Raw genomic sequence first — 22,326 nt, 5'->3', positions numbered from 1 at the left:
TACATTATGGACACCACATAGTGTTTTCTGTATGGAAAGATTTCAGACTTGGGGGAGGGGAGGTGAAAGAGAGGAAACACATTTTCTTGTGTAATGTAAATACTGAACTTGCCTTCTGTGTGTCTCTTCTTTGAAGTCTAGGTTTTCCACCTTTCTCTAAGGCTGGGCCTGATTCTTACTACGAACAGCAGCTGTGATGTTATTAACGAGGAAAGCATGCAGTTTTAGCACTCCAAAGTCCTGGCTTCTCTGCAGATGAGAGCTGGGGGCCTCTGGTTCTCTCTGCAACGCAGCCTTCCAGGCCGCTGCTGTTGCTTAAGGCTGTGCTGCAATCCGGAGCACTCAGGAGTGGGAAGTCCAGAGTTCTCCCCACTTCTGGGAACAGCCCCCCATCCCCCTCCCCGCGCCAGCTTCCACAGGCAGCCCTCATGACAGTGGGTCAGGCTAACCCAGGGTTTCACAAATGCTTGGCCTGTTCCCAGCACAGCACAGCTGGGAGGGCTCAGCAGGGGGGGTGGGGGGGGGGGAGGCGCACCGTGCTCCTCCCCCGACCCGCCACCATCCTCGGCCTGGGGCCCAGGGGCTGGAGCCCAGCAGAGGGACGGGCTGCACTTGTCGGCACTTGCCGTATCGCGAGCGGGCGGTGAGCCTGGGCCTTCCCTCCCTGCTGATTTCCCATCTCCGGCTTAGTCAAGGTTCCAGGAGGAAATCCCCTGTCCCAGGAAGTGAGGAGGACCGAGGCTTGTCTTCCCCGAAGGCAGCGAGTGGTCTCAGAGTCACCTGAGGTGGTGTTGAGTATTGAGATTGCTGACTCTCCTTGGGGCTTCTGATTCAGAAAAGCTGGGCTTGTAGTCCGGGAATCAGCAATTTCATCCACTCCCTGGGGGATGGCTGCAGGTGGTTCTTTGGCTTTTTGAGCCTTGGGAGGGGGGGCAGCCCAGGGCGGTGAAAAGTGTTGAGGCAAAAGAGCCCTGGATTCTCAGGTAGGACCTCCAACTCTCTCCAATGATCCCCACCACCCTGAAATAACTGTCCTTGTAATCCAAGCCTCAGTTTCTCTATCACTGACATGACTGTGTGACCCAAGGGAAGAGTGACCAAATGTCCTGGACACTCAGGGCTACTAACCCAGGACAAGGTGGTCACTGTGCCTAAGGATAGGCAGGATTGTGGATGTTCGAGGTACTGGAAATGAGGCTTAAAGATGAGTCTTCAGGGCGCAGATAGCAGTCTACTCATTTTATTTACATTTTAACTGGTGTCTGTCACTCGCACGAAATCTCTGGAGAGCAGGAGCAGGGCTTTGTCTTGTTCACGCTCAATCCTATTAACACACAGGATGTGTTAATAGGTACTTGCTGAGTGAGTGAATGAATGAATGAGTGAGTGAGTGACTGACTGACAGGCAGGGGCTGTGAGACTGTTTGGGGGAGGTAGACGCGCTGCCGGCCTGGAGTGGGAATCTCGGCTCCCCCGGGAAAACTTGATCCACCCAGGGCTGGCAAAGAGTCAGGGCGTCCAGAGCAGCCTCCCCTCGGAGGGGTCAGTGACCCCCCCCAGTGACCAAGGACTCCCTCCCTCTCTCCCTCCCTCCCTCCCCCCAGGAGCCCCGGGCACGCCGGTCCACCCTTCTCTCCTCCCTCTCCCGCCCCCCCCACCCCAGGGAGGTGCGCCTGGCAGCCTCCCGACCGAATTTCCTGGCACTCGTCTGAGAATAAACAGCACTATGCGCCTGTAATCCGGTTGCTATGGTGATCGCTCCGCCGGCGGTGGGGGCGTGGCAGGGGCGTGGGCAGGGGCGTGACGGGGGCGGGGTCTGTCCTCGCGCACGCTCCGCAGGGCGGCGGCGGCGGCGGCGCTGGCCCGGGAGGTGCCACCCGCTCGGCTCCGCGCTGACATTCTTCGCATAGCTCCGCCAGGGCTCCCGTGGTGTCCGGGAAGTGACTCTTCCTGGCAGAGGCAGTCCTCCAGAGCGACGCGCTCGCCTGCCTGCCCGCCCGCCAGGCGGCCGCCGGCATCGGAGGGGGCGGGACGCGGCGCAAGAAGGTGCGCCTGGGACCGGACTCATCCCACCTCGGTCTCGGTCTTGCCGGTCCGCCCCTGTGCAAGAGGTCCCTCACCCCGCAGACTTCTGTCTCTGCTTCGGCTCCCTCTGTGGCTGTCTGACTCTGCCCCGCACTGTCTCTCTCCCTCTCTCTCTGCCTGGTACCCCGTCTCGAACATCCTTACTCGTTCCTTAGACTAGGACACACGTGGCCGCTTATTTCCCGTTTCCAGCTCCCCGGTCTCTCGCCTTCTTCGTTCCCTCCTCTAGAGCAGGCATTAGAGTTCCTGTTCCTGGCTCTTAACTCATCGGGCGGACTGCCCCAAAACAGCACCAACGGAGAGCGGATAAGGGCCTCTCGGGGTGAATTCCTACAGCGCCTAAAGCAGGGTGATTGAACTCAGGGCCTGCGGAAGAGCATCTCCAGCCTTTGTTTTGGCCAAGCACCCCTCTTGAGCTAAGCTTAACCTCTTGAGGCATGGGTGCCTGCCCAAGCTGCAGAGTATTAACCCCCTTCCCTGTGAGACGCTTCTTAGCAAATCTTGGAAGCAGGCATACCCCTCCACTGGCGGCCAGGACAGAGGGACCCCCCAACAAAGTTCTCTGGAGGAGGGATGCCTGCCTCTGAAAGGATTGAGAAGTACAGATTTCTGCAACAGGGGTTGGGGTGAGGAGGGAAATAGAGATAAGCGCTGGTGAGCAGAGCGAGCCGAAAGTTTCTTGTCCTGGTGTTGCCAATAGCTAGCTTGCTGTGTGAACTCCAGTAAGTTGCTTTCCTTCTTCGGGACTCAGTTTGACTTGTCTGTCAAATCAGAAGGGTGGTCCAGTCTGTGGTCTGTAAATGGAGAGACCTATGGGAAGAAGGGTGGGGTGGGCAGCGAGGGTAAGGAGTCAGGCGCCTTCTGAGTTCAACTTCCAAGGGGTGAGGGAATCACTTCCCTACCAGGCCCTTTCTTTGAGTGAAGTGAGTCGCTCAGTCGTGTCTGACTCTTTGAGAGCCCATGGACTGTAGGCCAACAGGCTCCTCTGTCTGTGGAATTCTCCAGGCAAGAATATTGGAGTGGGTAGCCATTCCCTTCTCCAGGGGATCTTCCTGACCCAGGGATCGAACCCTGGTCCCTGGCGTTGCAGGCAGATTCCTTACCGTCTGAGCCACAGGGAAGCCCCTTTAGTGCCCTGTGAATACTGGCCACTGGCTGTACAGCTGCCTTCTGGGTGGAGGATGGGGCTGGGACCTTGGTACACTCTGGGTTCCAAGGTTCCACGGAGGCTGTCGTGCCAGCAGACGGTGGCAGACTGGCAGGCTTTGGGGTGGGGAAGAGCCTGCCAGAAGTTTCCCAAGCTCTCCTCCAACTGGGAGGCCCTGGGGAGCCAAGCCCCACTGGGTCCCCTCACCTGACCTGGCGCTCTGGGAAGGTGACCTTGCCTGGGTCAGCATTCCCAGTCCCAGAGGTGGTAGTCTGTCTGGTGTGGTTCCTATGTGCTCTGTCCACTCCGTGATCTCACGCCTGGTCTGGCCCTTTGTCACTTTAGGTTATTTTCCCCCCAAAAGTCCAGGAAATGGGAAAGAAAAACAATTTTGTTTATTTACTCTCAGTTGCCTTTTGGACACTGATTCCTGGAGCAGCTTATCGGGGGCCAGGAAGAGGGCTTTGGCATTTGAATCAGGCATCCGAGGCAGATGAGGGAATGGGCCCCTCACTTGATGGGGGAACACTCTTCTCTCCATCTGTTAGGTTTGGGGGCTTGGGGGAGGAAGAAGCATGGAAGGGAAGTGTCCCAGAATAGGCATTTTTAGTCTGTGTTTCCGCAGAGCCCTAATGCTGAGTGTGCATGTTGGGAAGGAGGTTACCAAACTCTTGGCTTTGCAGGGGGGACCCACCTAGGGGCAACCCTGGGCATAGACTTCATGCTTACTTAGGGAGGCAGAGCATTCATAGGCTTTGGGAAAATCAAAGCCTCCTGGGTTCCTAACCTGTGTCTTCTCCACATTCCCAAGTGGTGTGTCCTTGGGCAGGTTGCTTAACCTCCGTGAACCTAAAAGGCTGCCCCCAGGCTCAGCCAACAAATATTTACTGAGCACCAGTTCTAGGCATCAGAAGGGACCAGTCCAAATCCCCGCTCCCAGGAAACACGCAGTTGGGTCTGCGAATATGGGGTAATAACACCTGCCTGGTGGGGGTGGCTGAAAACAGGTGAATAGACGGCTGCTCTTATTGGGAGGCGGGTGGCCCCACCCACTGCTCAGGCTGTGGGGTTCCTACCCATAGGAGGGCCCCACTGCGAGCAGGGTTTGCATCGGGACTGCCCCTCCCCCCAGCTCCCAGGGTCCTGTCTGCTGAGGTCACGGGTCACTGCCAGGACCCCATCGTCTGGGCTTTCTCGGAACACCTCTCTGCCAAGGAGCCCAGTGCCTCTAATAGCTTGGAGCCTCTAAAAGCTTTGACCACAGCTCAGTTCATACTCCCTGCAAGCCCTTTGAAGCGCTTCCTTCGAACTTGCTTTGCATATTCTGGTCAGATCTGAATCAGACTAGCAGGAATTACCCCTCCCGGGTACAGTCTAGGTGGCTGCCTTCGCTTTGTCAGTGACGTGAAGCCAGAGTTTGATTCCATCACGAGAAGCACCAGGGCAGCAAGGGGGTAGGGCCGCCACCTCTGATGTAGCGTGTGGGTGTGGGTGAAAGAGAAAGCAAGGCTGAAGGAGCGGTGGGGGGTGGGAGAAAGGCTCCAGTCAGGTTTTTCATTAAAAAATAGTGCTCTTTATTATAAATTACTGAAATGTTTCTTTTTTGAATATAAATATAAATATGTGCAAAGTTTGATTTGGATTGGTATTTTTGTTGAGTTCTTCAAGCATCTCCTATCAGCCTCGAAGGCCTGGGTAGGGGGAGGGGAGAGGACTGGAGGTGGAATCTTTATAAAAGACAGAGTGATTGAGGCAGATTGTAAACATTATTAAAAAACAAAAACAAAATCCAAACAAAATAACAAGAAAAAAAAAAAAAACACCCCAACACACAGCTGACCCATCCAGCCCAATACCTGACACAGAAAACTTCTGTGTTTGGTTTTCCCCAAAAAAGAACAGTTCCAGGTAATTCCATCGCTGCTACATTCCTCCAAGTTTTCACTATCAGTGCTATTGCAGAGCTCGAGCAGCTGGGTGGCGGGGCCTCTTGATGACTTCCTGCCCGGTGCCAGTCCCCCGAAGTGAGGAGGGAGGGCTGTCTCTGCAGGGGCTGGGGGGCCCAGTGACTCTGCCTCAGACCAGAGCCCAGGTCCCACCAGCGGCCAGCACCCACTGGGCTGGATGGCATTCCTCCTGCGCTCGGCTGGAAAGTCGCGCGGCTCTCTGCCGCCTCCCCCCCGCCATCTCCGACCTCCACCACCAGATGCTAGTGGCTGCTGGGCGCCCTCTGAGGATCCTTGGCCTCTGCTGGGGTTGGCTGAGTGTGTGGCTTCTTGTGTGCCAGTCCCTATCCATGGGACAGGGAGCATTTAAGGCAAATCTCCTAGCCAGATCTATTCAGGGGGCATAAAGTAGAATGCCCCCTCGTCTCTGTCTGGGGTCAAAGGTGGCTCATCTCCTCCATCTCCTCCAGCCCCACCCCGCCAGGTGCTGACAGGTAGAGCAGGGGTGGCTTCAGAACTACTGACCGGCCCATCCATTCCCCGCCCCCAACGCCACTCCTCCCTTAAAACGGGAGAAGGGCCCTGGGCTCTTGGGCACTAGATGGACTCTAGGACCTGTGTTTCTGGTGGCCATCTGAGGGGCAGGAAGAGGGGGAGCAGAAAGGTCCGCTTAGGGTCACCCTTCTCCCCAGAGCCAGAGGTGGAGTAGGCAGCCGCCCCTCCTGACCTGAGAGGAGAGGGGGGAGTGACCATTTCCTTGGCCAGCCTGCAGCCCTGGGCCCCCGAGGCACCCTCTCCCCACCCCCCCACCCCCCCACCCCCCTTTTCCAGGCTCTCAACCCGCTGAGGTTTAAAGCTCTGTTTTAAACCAAATCAAAGAACAAACAAGTTCCGTTGGAAAGTTCGAAGATTCCCCGGCAGTTCTCACAGTTCAACACGCCCCGTGGTGTCCCCCGTTTGGAAGCGCAGCGGGGTGGAGGAGGCGGGAGAGGACAGAGAATCCACTGCGGTCCTTGCTGTGGTCCCCCTGGGCCAGCTGGCTCCTCCGGAGACGCTGGAGTCGGGGAGGTGCGCTCCGGGGGCTCTCCGTCTCCCCTCAAACACATTCCAGGTGCCGCCCCCTGTTCTGCGGGGGGAGGGCCGGCGGGAGGGGGCTCCCCGCCCCCTGGCTCCCTTGGGAGCTGCAGGACTCTCGCGGCTGGATTCTTGTGCTTGTGCCATGGAGGAGAGGGGACCCAGGCCCCCTCGCCCTACCCCTGCCCCCTCTGCCCCCTAAAGCGGGGCATCGTACTGGTCCAGGAACTCCCGAATGGGCCCAGGCAGCTGGGTGACTTTCTCGTAGGAGTCCAGGTGGCCATTGACGGTCTTCCGACAGAGATGTTGGAGAGTGGCCACGTTGGAGGAGAGGGGACGGCTCAACACCAGAGGGATCTTCTCGCCCCCCGAGTAGATGTAATAGGCTCTCCTGGGGGGGCTCCCGGGGAGCGGCTGGGCCGGTGGCTGCTCAGGCACCTCCGAGGAGGGCGAGGAGGAGGGTTCAGCGGGGGGCGAGGAGAACGAGGGGGCGCCGGCGGCGGGCATGTAGTGATGCACCAGTTTGAGCACGCAGTCGAAGCGGGGCACGGGCTGCGTGCTCCGGGGGTCGCTCTGCAGAGAGAAGCTGCCCCCCTCGCACTGGATGCGCAGGTTCTTGGTCCCCGACTGGGTCTTGACGCTGAGGGTGAAGAAGTGGCGCTGGTCCGAGCTGTCGCGGATGAGGAAGGTGCCCGCGGGCTCGGCGCTCAGCAGCAAGTTCGCTTCGCCGCCCGTCACGGTGCTCCAGTAAAAGCCACTCTCCTGCAGCTTGCGCACTGCGTTCACCACCAGCTGGTACTCGCTCTTGGAGCTGAAGGTCTTGAGGCGCAGGCTGGTGTCCAGGGGGCGGCTCATCCCGGCGGCGGGAAACTTGCTGTGGGTGACCATGGCGCACGGAGCCAGCGTGGATCTGCGCGGCGGCGGCGGCTGCAGCTGCTCGGCGGCCTCCGCACAGCGGCCGCTACCGCATCCCGGGGGGCTGCGGGGAAGAAGGCACGCGCCGCATGAGTGCCCGGAACCCTCCAGCGCGCCCGACCCGCCCCGGCTCCCCTGCCTGCCGAGCGGCTGGGACACCAGCTGCCCCGGAGGCGCTCGCCTGGGCCCCCGTTCCGACCCAGACGCCCCACGGAGCCCGCCCAGCCCCCGCCTCCAGGCAGCCCTTTCCCCAGCGCGCACTGGGAAGGCGCCGAGTGGGAAACTCGGGCGCGGAAGTTGGGTCTCCAGGAGCGTGGCCGGGGTGGGGAGCGGGAGAAGGGCCCCCGGGACGCTCTGGGCGCCGCTCAGTCCGGTGGCCCCGGGGGGGCAAGGACGGAGAAAGAAATCTAAGGCGTAGGGAGGGGGGTGGGGGGGTAGGGAGGGGACCCGAGAAGCCGGAGGGCCCCAGCCTGGGTATTCCGGGAACCTGGGATCTCCGGCTTCCATCCGCTCTGCCCCCTATCTAGTCCCCTCCCTGCCGGGAATGACCCGGGAAGGGGAGGGGAAACCGGGAAAAGCTCCCAGGACTAGCGAAACCCCCCCAACCCCCCCGCTCCACGCCGCGCCCCTCCTTCCTACCTGGTCCCAAACCGAAGTCTCTGGCTTCGGGGCTGCGCCTCCTACGGTCCGCAAGGCACGGCGGCCAGCGGTGGGTGGCCCGCCTTGCGTCCAGATGTTGGCAGCCGCGAAGTCCACAAAGGGGCCTCGCGCGCGCGTCCCTCGGGCTTCGCCGGGGCGCCCGCCCTGCCCCCAGCGCGCCCCCGGGCCGGCCGGGCGGTGGGGGGTGGGGGGGGGCGCGAGGCGAGGGGCCGCGACCGGAGCTGGGCTGGGCGGGCTGCGTGCGGGGCCGGAGTGGCGGTGGCGGCGGCGGCGGCGGCGCGGGGAGTGCGAGTCGGGGCCGCCGCGGAGGCCGCGCTCGCGGGTATATACGCGGCCCCGGCGCCCCGCCCCCCCGATTCCTGGAACTGCTCGGCCGGCCTTCTTGTAATGTTTAGTCACTACTCGCAGCAATGAAAGGCTGCGCGTCGAGCGGAGGGAGGGGCCGCGGGCGGCCGAGGGCGGGCCGCGAGCGGGGCCGGGGACCCGCAGAGACGCGCGCAGAGACAAAGCGCGACGCGAGGCGGCCCGGGCGGCCCGGCGGGCGCGGCGCCAGCCCTGGCGGCGCGTTCCTGGCAGCGGCCCCTCCCCCGCGCGCGCTCCGCCCCCAACTTCTCATTCACACTTTCCCCCTCCCTTCTAAGAAGGCCAGTTTCTGGCAGAGGCGGGGGCGCCGCTCCCCGAGCGCGGGCAGTTCCAGGAGGCCGAGCGGGAGAGGCTCCTGGCTTCCCCGTCTCCTCTTTTCTCGGACCTCGCGGGGAGACCCCTCCAACCCACCCAGCCACCTACCTCGCCCCCACCCGCGCCCGTCCGGGGTTCCGATCGCGGCCCCAGGAGGCCCGTGCCCGCCTCTGGGGAACTGGGGACACCCCCCCAGCCCCACTCCCAAAGCCGGGCCTCGAAACTAGGACCGGACCTGGAAGCCTGGGGGCGGGAGAAAGCGCGAGCGTCACCCGTGGGCCTGTTCCCGAGGTGAAGCCGGGAGTCCTAAGCGTGGAAGGAACGCAGCCTGCGTGGCAGCTGTCCGGTCTCAGTCCATCGGCCGCCTGCTAGGTTCTCTGCCGACACGGGTGCCACCTCCCACCTCTCCAAAGACACAAACGCAAGGAACAACCGCTGTGGCCCTTCTGAGTCTCCAAACCTGCCAGGTGCCCTTAAGCAGCCGGACGGGCCCGAGGACGAGCGGTGGCCCCACCCCGCGCCTCGCGTCCGCTAGAGGGCGCCCTGGGGTCTGCGAGATGGAGTGGAGTTTTGTGCTGCACCCCACAAGCCCTGAAACGTGAACCCGCAGGGGCGGTGGGGGTGCTGGCTCAAGAGCTGGGGCTGGGGGAACTTGTCGAGGGTGGGAGACCCAGGGAGAGTTCACATCACAGTCTGGAATTAGATCTAGGAATAAAAAAATCCAGCAGAGGAGAATTTACGGAAAGCAGTTTTCAGTTCAGCCCACTTCCAGATACCCCAGTACCACCTAGAATATTCCCCCTCCGCTCCCCTAGTGTGGGGGTCCGATCTCCCCCCGGGGGTGAGAAGAGGAGGTGCTTGAGGTGAACAACGAATTTGTTCTTGGTCTCATTGCCGTGGATGTGGGTGGTTTGGGTTAACCAGGGCCAGCTTTATGAAGGATGGAAAGTTTTCTGCGCCCCAAACAGGCAATGAGGTGCTGGGGACACCTGAGAACCAGCTTAGGAGGTGCTTAGATTGTAATCTCTCAGAACACAGGGGCTGACAGCTTTGACACTGCCCTCTTCCCGGACTCCCCGCCTCTGAAGATAAGGAAGGGGGAGAGAAAACTCAGGAGACCTGGCTCCATGGCGTCTCTGGGAGCTGATAGGCACCTTCCCGCACCTTCGATTTGCCACTGTCTCCTCTGTGCATTCACCTCTCTCCCCACAGATGTCAGAGGACTAAATGAGTTGTGGGCAGGACAACCCAACCTCTCTGGAAATTGGCTTTGCCATCTGTAAAGCAGGAATAATAATCTTTTCCCATCAGAGACCTGAGATTAAAAAGATAAGAAAAGATTCTACACATCAAAATGTGCTAGAAATGGAAGTAATTCAGTCCAATTCTCCCTTCGGATTCTGTTAGGAGAGCAGTCATTAGGAGGAAGTCTTCTTGTTACTTCTGCAGAGGGGGGAATTGATTTATTCAACACATTTCACAAATATTGGACTCTGTGTTCCAGACATTGTGCTAGGCATTGAAATATAATGATGAAGACCTGGTCTTTGCCCTCCAGATTTGCAGGCTAATGAAATGGATTCTCCTTCTCTGTAGACTCAGGCATTCATTCTTTTTCTCATCCATTGATTAGGAGGCTGCACCATGACTATCCACTTCTGTGCTGAGCCCCGTGGAGGACAAGGAAGGCTCACAAGGAATAGCCCTTGAGTTAATGGATGAGAGAGTGCTTTGTAAATTATAAGGCTCTGACACAAGTCAGGTTCATTCATCCATTCCACAAACTCTCATTGAGTGCCTGCTTTTGCCAGGCACTGGGCAAAGTGCTGGGAACACCGTCATGCTGGGTGAATCCTGCAGGGATGTGGATGAGGTGAGGGGACATAGGACTCCCACGTGACGGGTGTCATGTGAAAGGAGCGGTTGTCATTATGACCAGTCCTATGAGACTCTGATAATTCACTCTTGGGGGGAGAGGGGATTAGAAGTGGGGATGGGAGAGACAGGCAGGAAGAAACAGCCCCTGAGCTTGGGATTCCCAGTCTGCTTAGAGAGATGCAAAGCTCTGCAACAGGTAAGTCCTAATGTCAACAGCATGGTACCCTAGTGAGCCTGGGGTCTGCCGAGGGCCAGCGGCAGAGGGTATGTGACTGGCGGGGGAGCACGGAGTAGGTTCAAGAGTACAGGGAAGATGGAAAGAACAGAGAAGGGGCAGGGTCACCGTGCATCCTGCTGGAGGGGGGCAGGGTTCCCTGAGTGCTGACTCAGGAAACTGAACTGCTGTTTGGGCTCCACCACCCAGTCACTGTATGACTTTGAGCCACTGACTTCCCCAGCTGTGCCTCTGTTTCCTTATTTGTAAAACAGGCTGAAAATAGTACCTACTTCGTCTGGTGATTGTGAAGACTAAGCCAGTGCCGGCAGCGTGCTAGAATAGTGCCTTGCATGTAGTGAATGCTTGACAGATGTTAGCTGTAATTACTTGGAAAGCATTGAGGAGTCTTCGGGGAGAGGGAGGAGGGGAAGGCTGAGCTGCCGCACCTTGGGCGACTAGGGGAAGGATGCGGCTATACATGGCTTGATGTTTTGGAGAGCTATGTATCTCCTATATGATACATTCCAAAAAGCTGTTTGTCTTCAAACAGTTCAGCCAGTCACCAAGTTTCCCTTTGGCTTTCTAGTATCTCCAGGGGCTTCCCGTTGCCTTTCTGTGAGTGCTAAGTCACTTCAGTTGTGTCTGACTCTTTGCGACCCCCTGGACTGTGTAGCCCCCCAGGCTCCTCTGTCCAAGGGACTCTCCAGGCAAGAATACTGGAGTGGGTTGCCATTTCCTTCTGCAGGAGATCCCGACCCAGGGATCAAACCGGCATCCCATGTCTCCTGTGTTGGCAGGCAGGTTTTTTCACTACCTGGGAAACCCCTCCTGTTGCCTTTGGGATCATGCAAACACCTCTCAGAGAGTGTATGTTTAAGGCTCTCTGCCCTCGTCTCATCTTCATCAGCTACCTCTGCCCCACTGACACTTCACGTTCCAGCTACCTGGAGCTCTAGGCTGTGTCCGAAACATTCCCCAGGCCTGGGTCTTTGCATGTTTGCTTCCCTCTGGGTGGGACTACCTTCCACATCTTGGCTGATTTCTACTTTTCCTTTAAGGTTTGGCAGAGTCTCAGTCTAAACTTTCAGGGTAGCTCCTTCTGTGCTGACCAACATGCTTACTCCTCCACTGATAACCTAGAGGAAAGGAACAGTCACTGATTTTTTTTTTTTTTCTTTTTAAACCTAGCCAGCTGGTCCATAGAAAGTGCTCAGTGGATCTTTAAATAGGGATTGTGTTGACTTTTATTGTCCATCATTTTTAGAAACCACCAACTGCTTTCTTCTAGAGTAGCTTTTGTTTTTTTCCTAAAGGGCTGCGGAGTGACTGTTTAGATGGGAAGAAGGGTATAGAAGCCCCTGTGTGGCTGGTGAAGACTCTTAGGCCTGCTAATCAGAAGACAAAGGGAGTGAAGACTCAAACTTTGCTGGAAAAGTCAGGGAGGAGACACCAGTCAGATACTGGGCACACCCCCAGGGACCTTCTTCCAGGCAAGAGAGATGCCGGGACCGGGGCAGACCTAAGGGAGTTTCCCTGTCTGCTGGGGACTCTAGGGGAGAGAAACGTTCTCCAAGTCTCGCCCCTCTGTCCCTCCCTGCCATTTTCCTGGCTAAGGAATTTAGGAGCCTCCTGCCTTTTCAGAATCTCTCCCTTTGCAGCATTTCTTATGAAGTCAGAATCCCATTTCCAGGCAAAGGTGCTTGGTCATAAAGATAATAAAGAGATTCATTTGTGATGGAGGGGAAGTACACAGCGGTTTCAGCTGCACATGGGGCTTCACTTACTCATGGTGTGTGACAGACAATGAGCTCTTGCCCAAGCCTCCTAGATCGGAATGCTGGCGCCTGTCGGGGGTCGCAGGAAGCTCTGGCCCCCTTGGTGAACACAAGGTCCCACACTTGCGCACATGGTCTCCGTGTGCTCCGGAGGCCAGCCTGGGGGCCGGCACCCACATTGCCATTGTTCTGCTTGGTGGCTGCCTTTGCAGCCGGATGGGTTAGGAGACTGGCCTCAGACCACAGAATTGCTCAATGCCAAGCCCAAGGCCTCCCTCTGTCTCAAGACTGGTGGGCTTTCCACAGCACCAGGAGACACCCTGGGTTCAACTGTCCAATGGCCTGATGTGACTTATGCGTGTTGATTTTGCTTCTCCTGTGTGACAGTTGGCGATGCCTGGGGACACAATAGGGGCTTCCCTGGTGGCTCAGATGGTTAAAAAAAAAAGAAAAAAATCTGCCTGTAATGTAGCAGAACCAGATTCGATCCCTGGGTCTGGCAGATCCCCTGGAGAAGGGAATGGCAATCCACCCCAGCATTCTTGCCTGGAGAATCCCGTGGACAGAGGAGCCAGGCAGAATGGTGAGGAAAGGACTCTGGCTCCTTCCCTCTGGAGCTTTTAGTCTAGGGCTGATGGTTACTGCAGATACGCAGGAGACAATGAAGCCTCTCCTTTCCTGCTTCCCTTTCTCTTGGACAGTTTGGAGAAAACGCATGTGTGCGTGTGTGTGTGTGTGTGTGTGTGTGTGTTTGCACGCAGGGTGTCTCACCTGATCTCTTCGAAGCCCTGCCCCTCACTGCCTCAGTGAGGCTCTCCCAGGGCTGGGCTTCCTTGGGAATCTTAGCCCCTCTTAGCCGAAGCCCCTGCCTGCCAGGGCAGATGGTGGGAGCCAGCCTTGCTGGTGCCCAGGGTGATGGCAGAGATGACCTTTCCCGTGCAGTTGGAAAGGTCCAAGGGTTGGGTAGCAGGTTGACCCTGACCTCTCTCTCTTTCCGGCTTCAGACAATGCCGAGGGACGGGCTGGGGAGGCCTGGACAATGGTCTGCAGCCGGAATCACCATTCCAGTTTGCAGGCCTTTGTTCCTGTCGGGAGGGGCCCAAGAGCTAATGAAAAGGTTTGTGGCTCAGATGTCTGTGAACAGTGGAGGAGTTCTTTCAAGCCTGACATTCCAGGCCCAGCCGGCCTCTGGCATTTCCCAGAAAAAGTGCCGAGGGGGGGAAGGAAAACACTTTACCCACCCACCCACCCACTTACCCACCCTGCCTGCTGAGATTCCTCCTCCCTCTGGCACTTGGGCTGGGCCTGAGCTCAGACCCCCTGCCCTGGGGGGGCCCAGTCCTCTGCCCAGACTCTGGGGGGGCCTGGAGGGTACAGGGGTGGGTGGGGGGCATCTGGGAGGGGAGAGGGGTTTCTTCCACGGCTCCAGTTGGAATCGCCATCTGTTCCAAGTTCGGAGTTGGGGGTCGAGGAGGAAGGGAGTTGGCTTCCAGCCGGCTATCGCCCCTGACCCCAAACCAAAGCAGCCCTGCCGCGTCCTGGGCCGGGATGGTAAGAGGCTCTGTTCGCCCTGCAGCAGCCGCTGTGCCTGCGGCCGGTGCCCTTTCCTGTGCTCGGGAACAGACACCAGAGCAGCGGGCAGTTCTGGGAAGCGAGGCTGTGGTGAACCATCTGGGCTGTCATGCAAATGAGGCCTGGCCTGGTGCCTGGAGCTGAAGTGGCAGTGCCCGCGAGGGAGAGCCAGCAGGGGGGTGAGGACCAGGCAGGCTCCTGGGCCCCAGACGCCCTTGGAGAGCCGGGATGGGTGGGGACCGGGTGGGCGCCCTGGACTGGCTTGCTGCACGATAGCCAGATGGGCTGGCTGCCGGAGCAAGGCAGTGGGGGAGCTCCTGAGCCGCCCTGGGCCCCTGGATCAAATGCTCACAGCATCTGAACTGACCTCCCCGGGGGTGGGCCTGCGCTCAGGCTCCCTGCCAGGGCGGGGTCGCCAGGAAAACTTCCCGAGTCCCCCATCCAGGTGGTGACTCCCACCTAGGAAGGTCCCTGGCTCCGATGTGAGTCACACATTGGCACGCACTGATTCTGGGACAATTTCAAAGGGATGTGATGTACCCTCTCTCTGGCTGAAACCAGCTAGGAGGGCAGAGAAGTGGTTCAGAAGGACTGGGAGGTGGGAGTCTCCAGCAGGGACAGGGGTGAGGTTCCAAGGGGTGACCCGTAACCTTCCTTTCCAGCTCTCCCCTCATCCCTGCTGCACTCACTTGCCTCACCTGAGTGGAGTTCCGAGTGTCTGCACCTGGGCACACGAAAATTTCATAAGACCCTATAATTGTAAACAAAATTGCTGATGGCAGTTCAGATTTCTGGGGTAATTGGACCTATCTAGAGCCACTTCTTGCTCTTGCAAGACTTGTTTTACAAAACCCTTCATTCATTTCTTCTCTTTTTGCGGGGAGGGACCAGACTATGCGGCATGTGGGATCTTAGTTAGGACAGAATCCAACCCCCCTGCATTGGAAGCGAGGAGACTTAACCACTGGACTCCCAGGGAAGTCCCTCATTCATTCCTTTCTTTCTTTTTTAAAATTACTTTTAAAATAATTTACTTATTTATTTTTGGCTGTGCTGGGTTCTCTGTTGCTGCATGGGCTACTCTCGAGTTGCAGTACTCCGGCTTCTCACTGCTGTGGCTGCTCTTGCTGCGAAACATGGGCTCTAGGGCGCTGGGGCTTCAGTAGTTTTGGCATGTGGGCTTCGTAGTTGCGACTCCCAGCTCCAGAGCACAGACGCAGTAGTGGTGGTGCATGGGGCTTAGTTGCTCTGCGGCATGTGGGATCTTCCTGCATCAGGGATGGAACCTGAGCCATCAGGGAAGGCCTCATTCGTTTCTTTAAGGGGTAATTTTTGAGTACCTACTATGTATCAGAGATTGGTCTGGGAGCCTGGAATTTATCAGTCTGGGCCCTCAAGGAGCTTAGATTCTTTCCAGAAGAAAAAGGTTCTCCCACAGTTGATGTCATGATTAATTAATTGCAACTGTGCTAAGTACTCAGCGAAGTCTCCGGGGCTGTGTGAGCACACTATGGGGACCCCCGGTCTGTGGGTGAGGGGGACAGCTGGAGGGAATCCCTGAGGAGTGGGCACATGCAGACTGAGGGGAAGCTGAGGTCTGGAGAGGTCTCCTCCCCATGTCTCCCAGCTCGCAGGTGCTAGGAGCAAGCGGAGTTTGGGGACAGACACACCACCAGCTCCAGGGCACCCGGGCTCTGCCGATGAGCGCCTTCCCACTGTCCACTTCTGTGTCCCTTCGTACTCTCCCCTCTGCCCACTAGGGACAGAAGCCTTAGCTCAGCTTCTGAGTTCAACCTGAGGCAACGCCAAGCAGAGAAGATGGTCTATTCTACTGCATTGTACGGGAGGAGAATCAGGTGCATCCTCTGACTTTTGGAACTTTGTAAACCTCAAAGATGTTTCACGAACAGACAGGACGTCTGTTTGCACAGCCACAGTCCAACATTTGCAACGTACAGATCAACTGTTGTGACCTGCAATTACCCTTCCTCCCGCGGTAACTCGGGCATTTTATTTATGTGTGTGTATATATATATATATGTACGTATGTATGTATATATATATATATATATATCTCCAAAGATGCATGCAAAGTGATGAGTTACACAGTGAATGCAGCTCAGAATTTAAAATTTTTGAAAGGGAAAGTGTTAGTTGCTCAGTCATATCTGACTCTTTTCGACTGCATGGACTGTAGCCGGCCAGGCTCCTCTGTCCATGGGATTCTCCAGGCAAGAATACTGGAGTGGGTTGCCATTTTCTCCTCCAGGGGATCTTCCCAATGCAGGAATGGAATCTGGCCGTCCCATGTCACAGGCAGATTCTTTACCATCTGAGCCAGAGACAACATTTGAAAATCCGGAAATTTCATAGTTGCGTTTGACTTGAGGGCTTTCTTTGGACCCATCTGGCAGGTCTAGGTGGACCCTCTAGTTGGGACCTAGGCTCTCCAGCTCTACACAGCCCACCAACCAGGATGACTGCCCTCCCCGAAATCCCCTCCCTGCCAAGAGCTACAGGAACGAAGGTGGCACCTCTACCTGGCCTGTGTTCTCCCACCTTTCTAGGCTAAGGGCCGAGAAGGGCAGTTGACTTCAGGGGATTTCCTTTGAGCATCTTTTCTAAATTCCTGGAGGCTGGATATAAATCAAGCCTGGGCCTGGGCATCTGAAGCCTCATCTCCCACCTGCTGGGGCCTGGTCTGACTTTGTCTCATCTCAATAAGAAGACTTGTCCTGCTGGAGACTCTGCTGCCAGCCCTGGGGTGCACCTAGCTTCTTGTAGGAGCATGGACTGAGCATGGAGAAGCAGGGAAGGTGGGGCAGGGTGGGGTTCCTCCAGGGAGCCCCCCACAGTTCACCTCCACCACCCAAGCGGGGCCCAGGGATCCCGGGATTCCCTGGGACATAACTGGCCACTGGCCGCCGTGTTTCCCCACGGGCTGGGCTGCTGGATCACGAGGAGGCCTCCAGCTCCTGGTTGGGGTGGCGCTGGCTGCCTGCCACACCACAGAAGGCTGAGATTCCCCTGAAGCTGAGAGCCGCATTTATCTCTCACCGGGACAGAGAAACAAACCGGCATGCTTTGCCCAGGAGGCATTTCCAGAAATTTGGGCTCTGGCTTCTTGTTGATGAAATGCCAGATTATCCTGGCCCTCTTTGTGGTGAGAGAGAATCACTGAGCCGTAGGTGTTCTGTTTTGCAGATGACAAGATTTTCGACACTGAAAAGTTTAAATGATAGATGCAAGAATCTGACCACATCCCCACCCCCGTCAGCAAGGTTGATGGTCTGAACTCAGTGGCGTGGACAATTTGTTGCTCACCACCCGCAACTCCAACCGACTCATACCCTAGGTGCCAGAAGACCTCTTCTCTTAGGGCCCTACCGGCCCGATGGGGCCTCTGCCGGGTCCATGGCTGCTTTTCTGAAGCAGACATTGGGAAACCACGGTGCAGAGCTGGCAGGATGCTTTTGTAAATAAAGTTTTATTGCAAATACAACCGCATTGGTTTGTTTTGCTTGTGGCTTTTGCACCAGACTTGAGTAGATGCCCCTGAGATTATCTGGCCTTCAGTATTTACCATTGAGCCCTTTAAGAAAATATTTGGCAACTCCTGCTCTGGGGGCGCAGAAGCCTGTCTCATGCCAGGGAGGCCAGGGGTCAGGTCTTAACTCTGGGGAGGAAGAGTATCAAGGGCTCCACGAGCTGTGACTACTGAAGCCCGCATGCTCTATAGCCTGTGCTCGGCAACAAGAGAAGCCACTGCAATGAGAAGCCCGTGCACCGCAAGTAAAGTCCACGCACAGCAATGAAGACCCAGCAGAGCCAAAAATAAATAATAATTAAAAAAAATAAGAATATCAGGGTCTGGGAAAGATCAGAGTAACAGCTCGGTGGGGAGAGCATACCCCAGGGAAAATGAAGGCAAGAGAAGGGCTGGTGGCTGGAAGGGAGACCTACGGGGTCTCTGAGGTGCCAGGTTTTCAAAATGATCTGTGGCAGCAGGTCAGTAAAATCCCAGGGGGCCAAGCCACGGTCACCCCCATTTCCTCCTGCAGCCGGAGGCTCCAGGGCTCACAGCTCCTACCCTAGGTGCATTTGTCAAGCCCCAGTGAACGAGCCACATCCCATGCTAGGTCCTGTTCTGAGTGCTCAGTGGAGGGCAGGGAGACAAAAGACACAGCAATCCACCAATAAATAGGATTAGATAACAGTTCTTAATAGAAAATAAAGCCCTGTTATGGGGTGGGGCGGCTGGGCACTTCTAAGGGAAGTGACCTTTGGACAAGCTCTGGGGTGGGAGGTGGAGGACAGATCCTAAGGCAGCAACATGTGTCGGGGAATTTGAAGGGTTGTAAAAAGGCCAGGCTGGTGAGGCCAGGCAGTCCCCGGGTGGAAGAATGGAGGCAGTGGTCCCAAGGTTTCATGCCATCCTTGCACCAACGTTGCACAAAACTCGAGTGTGCTCCTCCGAAAAAGGCAATCAGACCCCAAGTCAAACTACTCTAGGAGAGTTTCTCATCACTGATGGGCTGGCCAGCCAGCTGGGCCGGCTCTTGAGTTTGCAGGAGCCCTGTGTTTGGGAGAGACCCCCGCTCACCAAGCAAGCTGGGGGAGGGGCCTTCCTCTTACACTGGCTTGCTTTTCGGCTCAGGGAGTGAATCACAGACAGTGAGGCACGGGTCCTTGGCTCAGGATTTCCTGGTGTTTCCTGCCTGCAAGAGCAGTCCTGCTCTCAGGGGCGGCAGCCCACCACTCCTTGACGTCAACTCTCCTTTTCATGAATGGATTTCCTTTTCCGTTTGGGAAGACACGATCTCGGTCATCAGTCCATCAACCCTGTCTGTCTTGCCCTGGCACCTCCTGTTTGGGAAGAAGCAAGCAGACTAACCAGGAGGCAGTGGGTGAGCACAGGAGGTGAGGGAGGGAGACTCAGCAGATGGGCTTCCGAGACACCTCCGGGTTTTCAGAGGACACATGCTTTCTTGCCCGAGGTCATCAAGGTGTAACTCGCAGCTGTCCTTGCGTCTGCCTAGACTGCTTGTCCTCCAAGTAGCTTGGGGCACTACCAGGCAGACTTGGGTCAACTGTATTAGCTGAGCGTGACTTATCTCCTCTATGCATTCTCCCTAACTAGACCAGACGAGACCCTTGGAGGAAGCAGTGTTTGTCCTGTTACCATGGAAAAATGTAACCATGTAAAAAATTGCTCAATCCCTTAAAACCATTACTTAAAATTTTTGCAACCTCTCAATGTGCGTGTTGGAGGGCAAAATCATAGTTGCCTCATTCTGGTTGTAGCTCTGTTTCAAAGTAGCCACGAAGGCCAGAGGCTCTCCGTGTGTGGCTTCAGAAAGGATTGGGGTCATTGCTTGCTGTTTATGCTTAATGTAAATAGTCCTTAGTTTACCTTACCGTCCTGTTGATATCTCTATGTGCCACTACAGTTTACTTGAGATCAGAAGTTCACAGCGGGGTGGTACTATTGTTGTTTATCTCGCTTAATACCTCACTCAGCAAAGCATCACATGTAAAAAGAAACTGCCAGCTCTTCTCCAGATGGTCAGGATGCTGCTGTGGTCCACGTGCTACCCATTGCCCAGCATCGTGGTGTGGCCGTTCGGCAACTTGACTCTGCAACTGCTCTCTGCCAGGCACTGTGCAAAAGTCGAACCAAGCAAAGAACAGTTTCATTCGAGTTCCTGGAAATTAGGCAACTTGATGAGTCACCACTTCTAACTTGGAAGAGCTGAATCAAATTCCACCCTGTATTTGTAAAGCTATCTGAAACTTAAGGGAAAAATGAAAACCTGAAATACTCATTGATTGTAAACAATCTGGAAAATCTTGAGTAGCACCAAATAACCAATGTTAACATTTTGGTGTAATTTACTTTCAGTCTATCTGTACACACACTCTTTTCCCAATTTTTAACAGAATGGCATACGCTCTATACTACTCTTTGAAATTTGGATTTTACATTTAATTAACATTCTTCTTTTTGTTGTTGCTGCATTGAATGGCATGGGGGAGTGGCTTGTGGGATCTTAATTCCCAACCAGGGACTGAACCCCAGAGCCATGGCAGTGAAAGCACAGAGTCCTGACCACTGGACTGCCGGGGAACTCCTTATAACTGTTCTTCTAAAACATACCTTTAGAATGAATGCACGGTCTTCCAACATAATGATGTACCATCATGTAACTAACTTCCCACCTGTTGAATGCTTTCATGTTTTTGATATAGACAAAGTTGAGATGAACGTTTTTGTAGAGAATGCATAATTGATTTCTTCAGGATAATTCGATGAGAGCAGAATTCAGAATATTTTGTATCCAATGTGTCCATATTCTTTTAACCACACAACACCTCCCCTGGAATAAGGACTATATAATCATCTCCTACAGCTTTTCCAGTTTCCAATTCCCAGCCTATGTGGGTTCTGCCAAGGAAACACTTGTTATAGATGAAGTTATCATTTAACTTTTCTTTAAAATTTATTTATTTATTTTGACTGCACTGGGTCTTCTTGCTTTGCCTCGCATGGGCTTTGTCTAGTTGCTCCTGGCGGTGGGTGGGTGTCTTCCTTGCAGGGTATGAGCTTCTCATTGCAGCGGCTTTCTCCTTGTGGAGCATGGGCTCCAGGTGGTTGGGCTGCAGTTGTTGCAGCCAATGGCTTAGAAGCTGCTGTGGCATGTGGAATCTTCCCGGATCAGGGACTGAACCCATGTCCCCTATATTGGCAGGTAGATTTCTATCCATTGTGACACCCGGGAAGTCCCATCCATTATCATCTTAAAATCAGCAAAGGAGAAAAGGAAAGATATACCCATCTGAGTGCAGAGTTCCAAAGAATAGCAAGGAGAGATAAGAAAGCCTTCCTCAGTGATCAATTCAAAGAAATAGAGGAAAACAATAGAATGGGAAAGACTGGAGATCTCTTCAAGAAAATTAGATACCAAGGGAACATTTCGTGCAGAGATGGGCTCAATAAAGAACATAAATGGTATGGACCTAACAGAAGCAGAAGATATTAAGAAGAGGTGGCAAGAATACACAGAACTATACAAAAAAGATCTTCATGACCTAGATAATCACAATGGTGTGATCACTCAGCTAGAGCCAGACATCCTGGAATGTGAAGTCAAGTGGGCCTTAGGAAGCATCACTACAAACAAAGCTAGTGGATGGAGGTGATGGAATTCCAGTTGAGCTATTTCAAATCCTTAAAGATGATGCTGTGAAAGTGCTGAACTCAATATGCCAGCAAATTTGGAAAACTCAGCAGTGGCCACAGGACTGGAAAAGGTCAGTTTTCATTCCAATCCTGAAGAAAGGCAATGCCAAAGAATGCTCAGACTACCACATAATTGCACTCATCTCACATGCTAGTAAAGTAATTCTCAAAATTCTCCAAGCCAGGCTTCAACAATATGTGAACCATGAACTTCCAGATGTTCAAGTTGGTTTTAGAAAAGGCAGAGGAAGCAGAGATCAAATTGCCAACATCTGTTGGATCATCGAAAAAGCAAGAGAGTTTCAGGAAAACATCTATTTTTGCTTTATTGACTATGCCAAAGCCTTTGACTGTGTGGATCATAACAAACTGGAAAATTCTGAAAGAGATGGGAATACTATACCACCTGACCTGCCTCTTGAGAAATCTGTATGCAGGTCAGGAAGCAACAGTTAGAACTGGACATGGAACAACAGACTGGTTCCAAATAGGAAAAGGAGTACGTCAAGGCTCTATATTGTCACCCTGTTTATTTAACTTATTTGTAGCGTACATCATGAGAAATGCTGGGCTGGATGAGCACAAGCTGGAATCAAGATTTCTGGGAGAAATATCAATAACCTCAGATATGCAGAAGACACCACCCTTATGGCAGAAAGTGAAGAAGAACTAAAGAACCTCTTAATGAAAGTGAAAGAGGAGAGTGAAAAAGTTGGGTTAAAACTCAACATTCAGAAAACTAAGATCATGGCATCTGGTCCCTTCACTTCATGGAAAACTGATGGGGAAACAGTGACAACAGTGGCAGACTTTATTTTGGGGGGCTCTAAAATCACTGCAGATGGTGATGGCAGCCATGAAATTAAAAGACACTTACTCCTTGGAAGGAAAGTTATGACCAACCTAGACAGCATATTAAAAAGCAGAGACATTACTTTACCAACAAAGATCCGTCTAGTTAAGGCTATGGTTTTTCGAGTAGTCATGCATGGATGTGAGTTGGACTATAAAGCAAGCTGAAAAAAAAATAAAATAAAAAATAAAGCAAGCTGAGCACCGAAGAATTGATGCTTTTGAACTGTGGGGTTGGAGAAGACTCTTGAGAGTCCCTTGGACTGCAAGGAGATCCAACCAGTCCA

The 22,326-nt window shown here is 54.8% G+C and overlaps 1 protein-coding gene across 1 annotated transcript; it reads right to left on the bottom strand.

Annotated features, from left to right (window-relative positions):
• Window positions 1-4,782: 4,782 nt before the first annotated feature.
• SOCS3 (suppressor of cytokine signaling 3) lies at window positions 4,783-8,125 on the bottom strand. Its single transcript, XM_070479851.1, has 2 exons — window positions 7,807-8,125; window positions 4,783-7,231 (listed from the first exon to the last, which is right to left on the bottom strand). The coding sequence occupies exon 2, from the start codon at window positions 7,138-7,140 to the stop codon at window positions 6,451-6,453; it is 690 nt and encodes a 229-aa protein (XP_070335952.1). The 5' UTR covers window positions 7,141-7,231; window positions 7,807-8,125; the 3' UTR covers window positions 4,783-6,450.
• Window positions 8,126-22,326: the final 14,201 nt, after the last annotated feature.

Source organism: Odocoileus virginianus, chromosome 17, assembly GCF_023699985.2.
Source record: "Odocoileus virginianus isolate 20LAN1187 ecotype Illinois chromosome 17, Ovbor_1.2, whole genome shotgun sequence".
In the NCBI taxonomy this organism is placed as follows: domain Eukaryota; kingdom Metazoa; phylum Chordata; class Mammalia; order Artiodactyla; family Cervidae; genus Odocoileus; species Odocoileus virginianus.
Note: the sequence above shows the minus strand (reverse complement) of the source record. Positions and strands in the feature narration are given on the sequence as shown.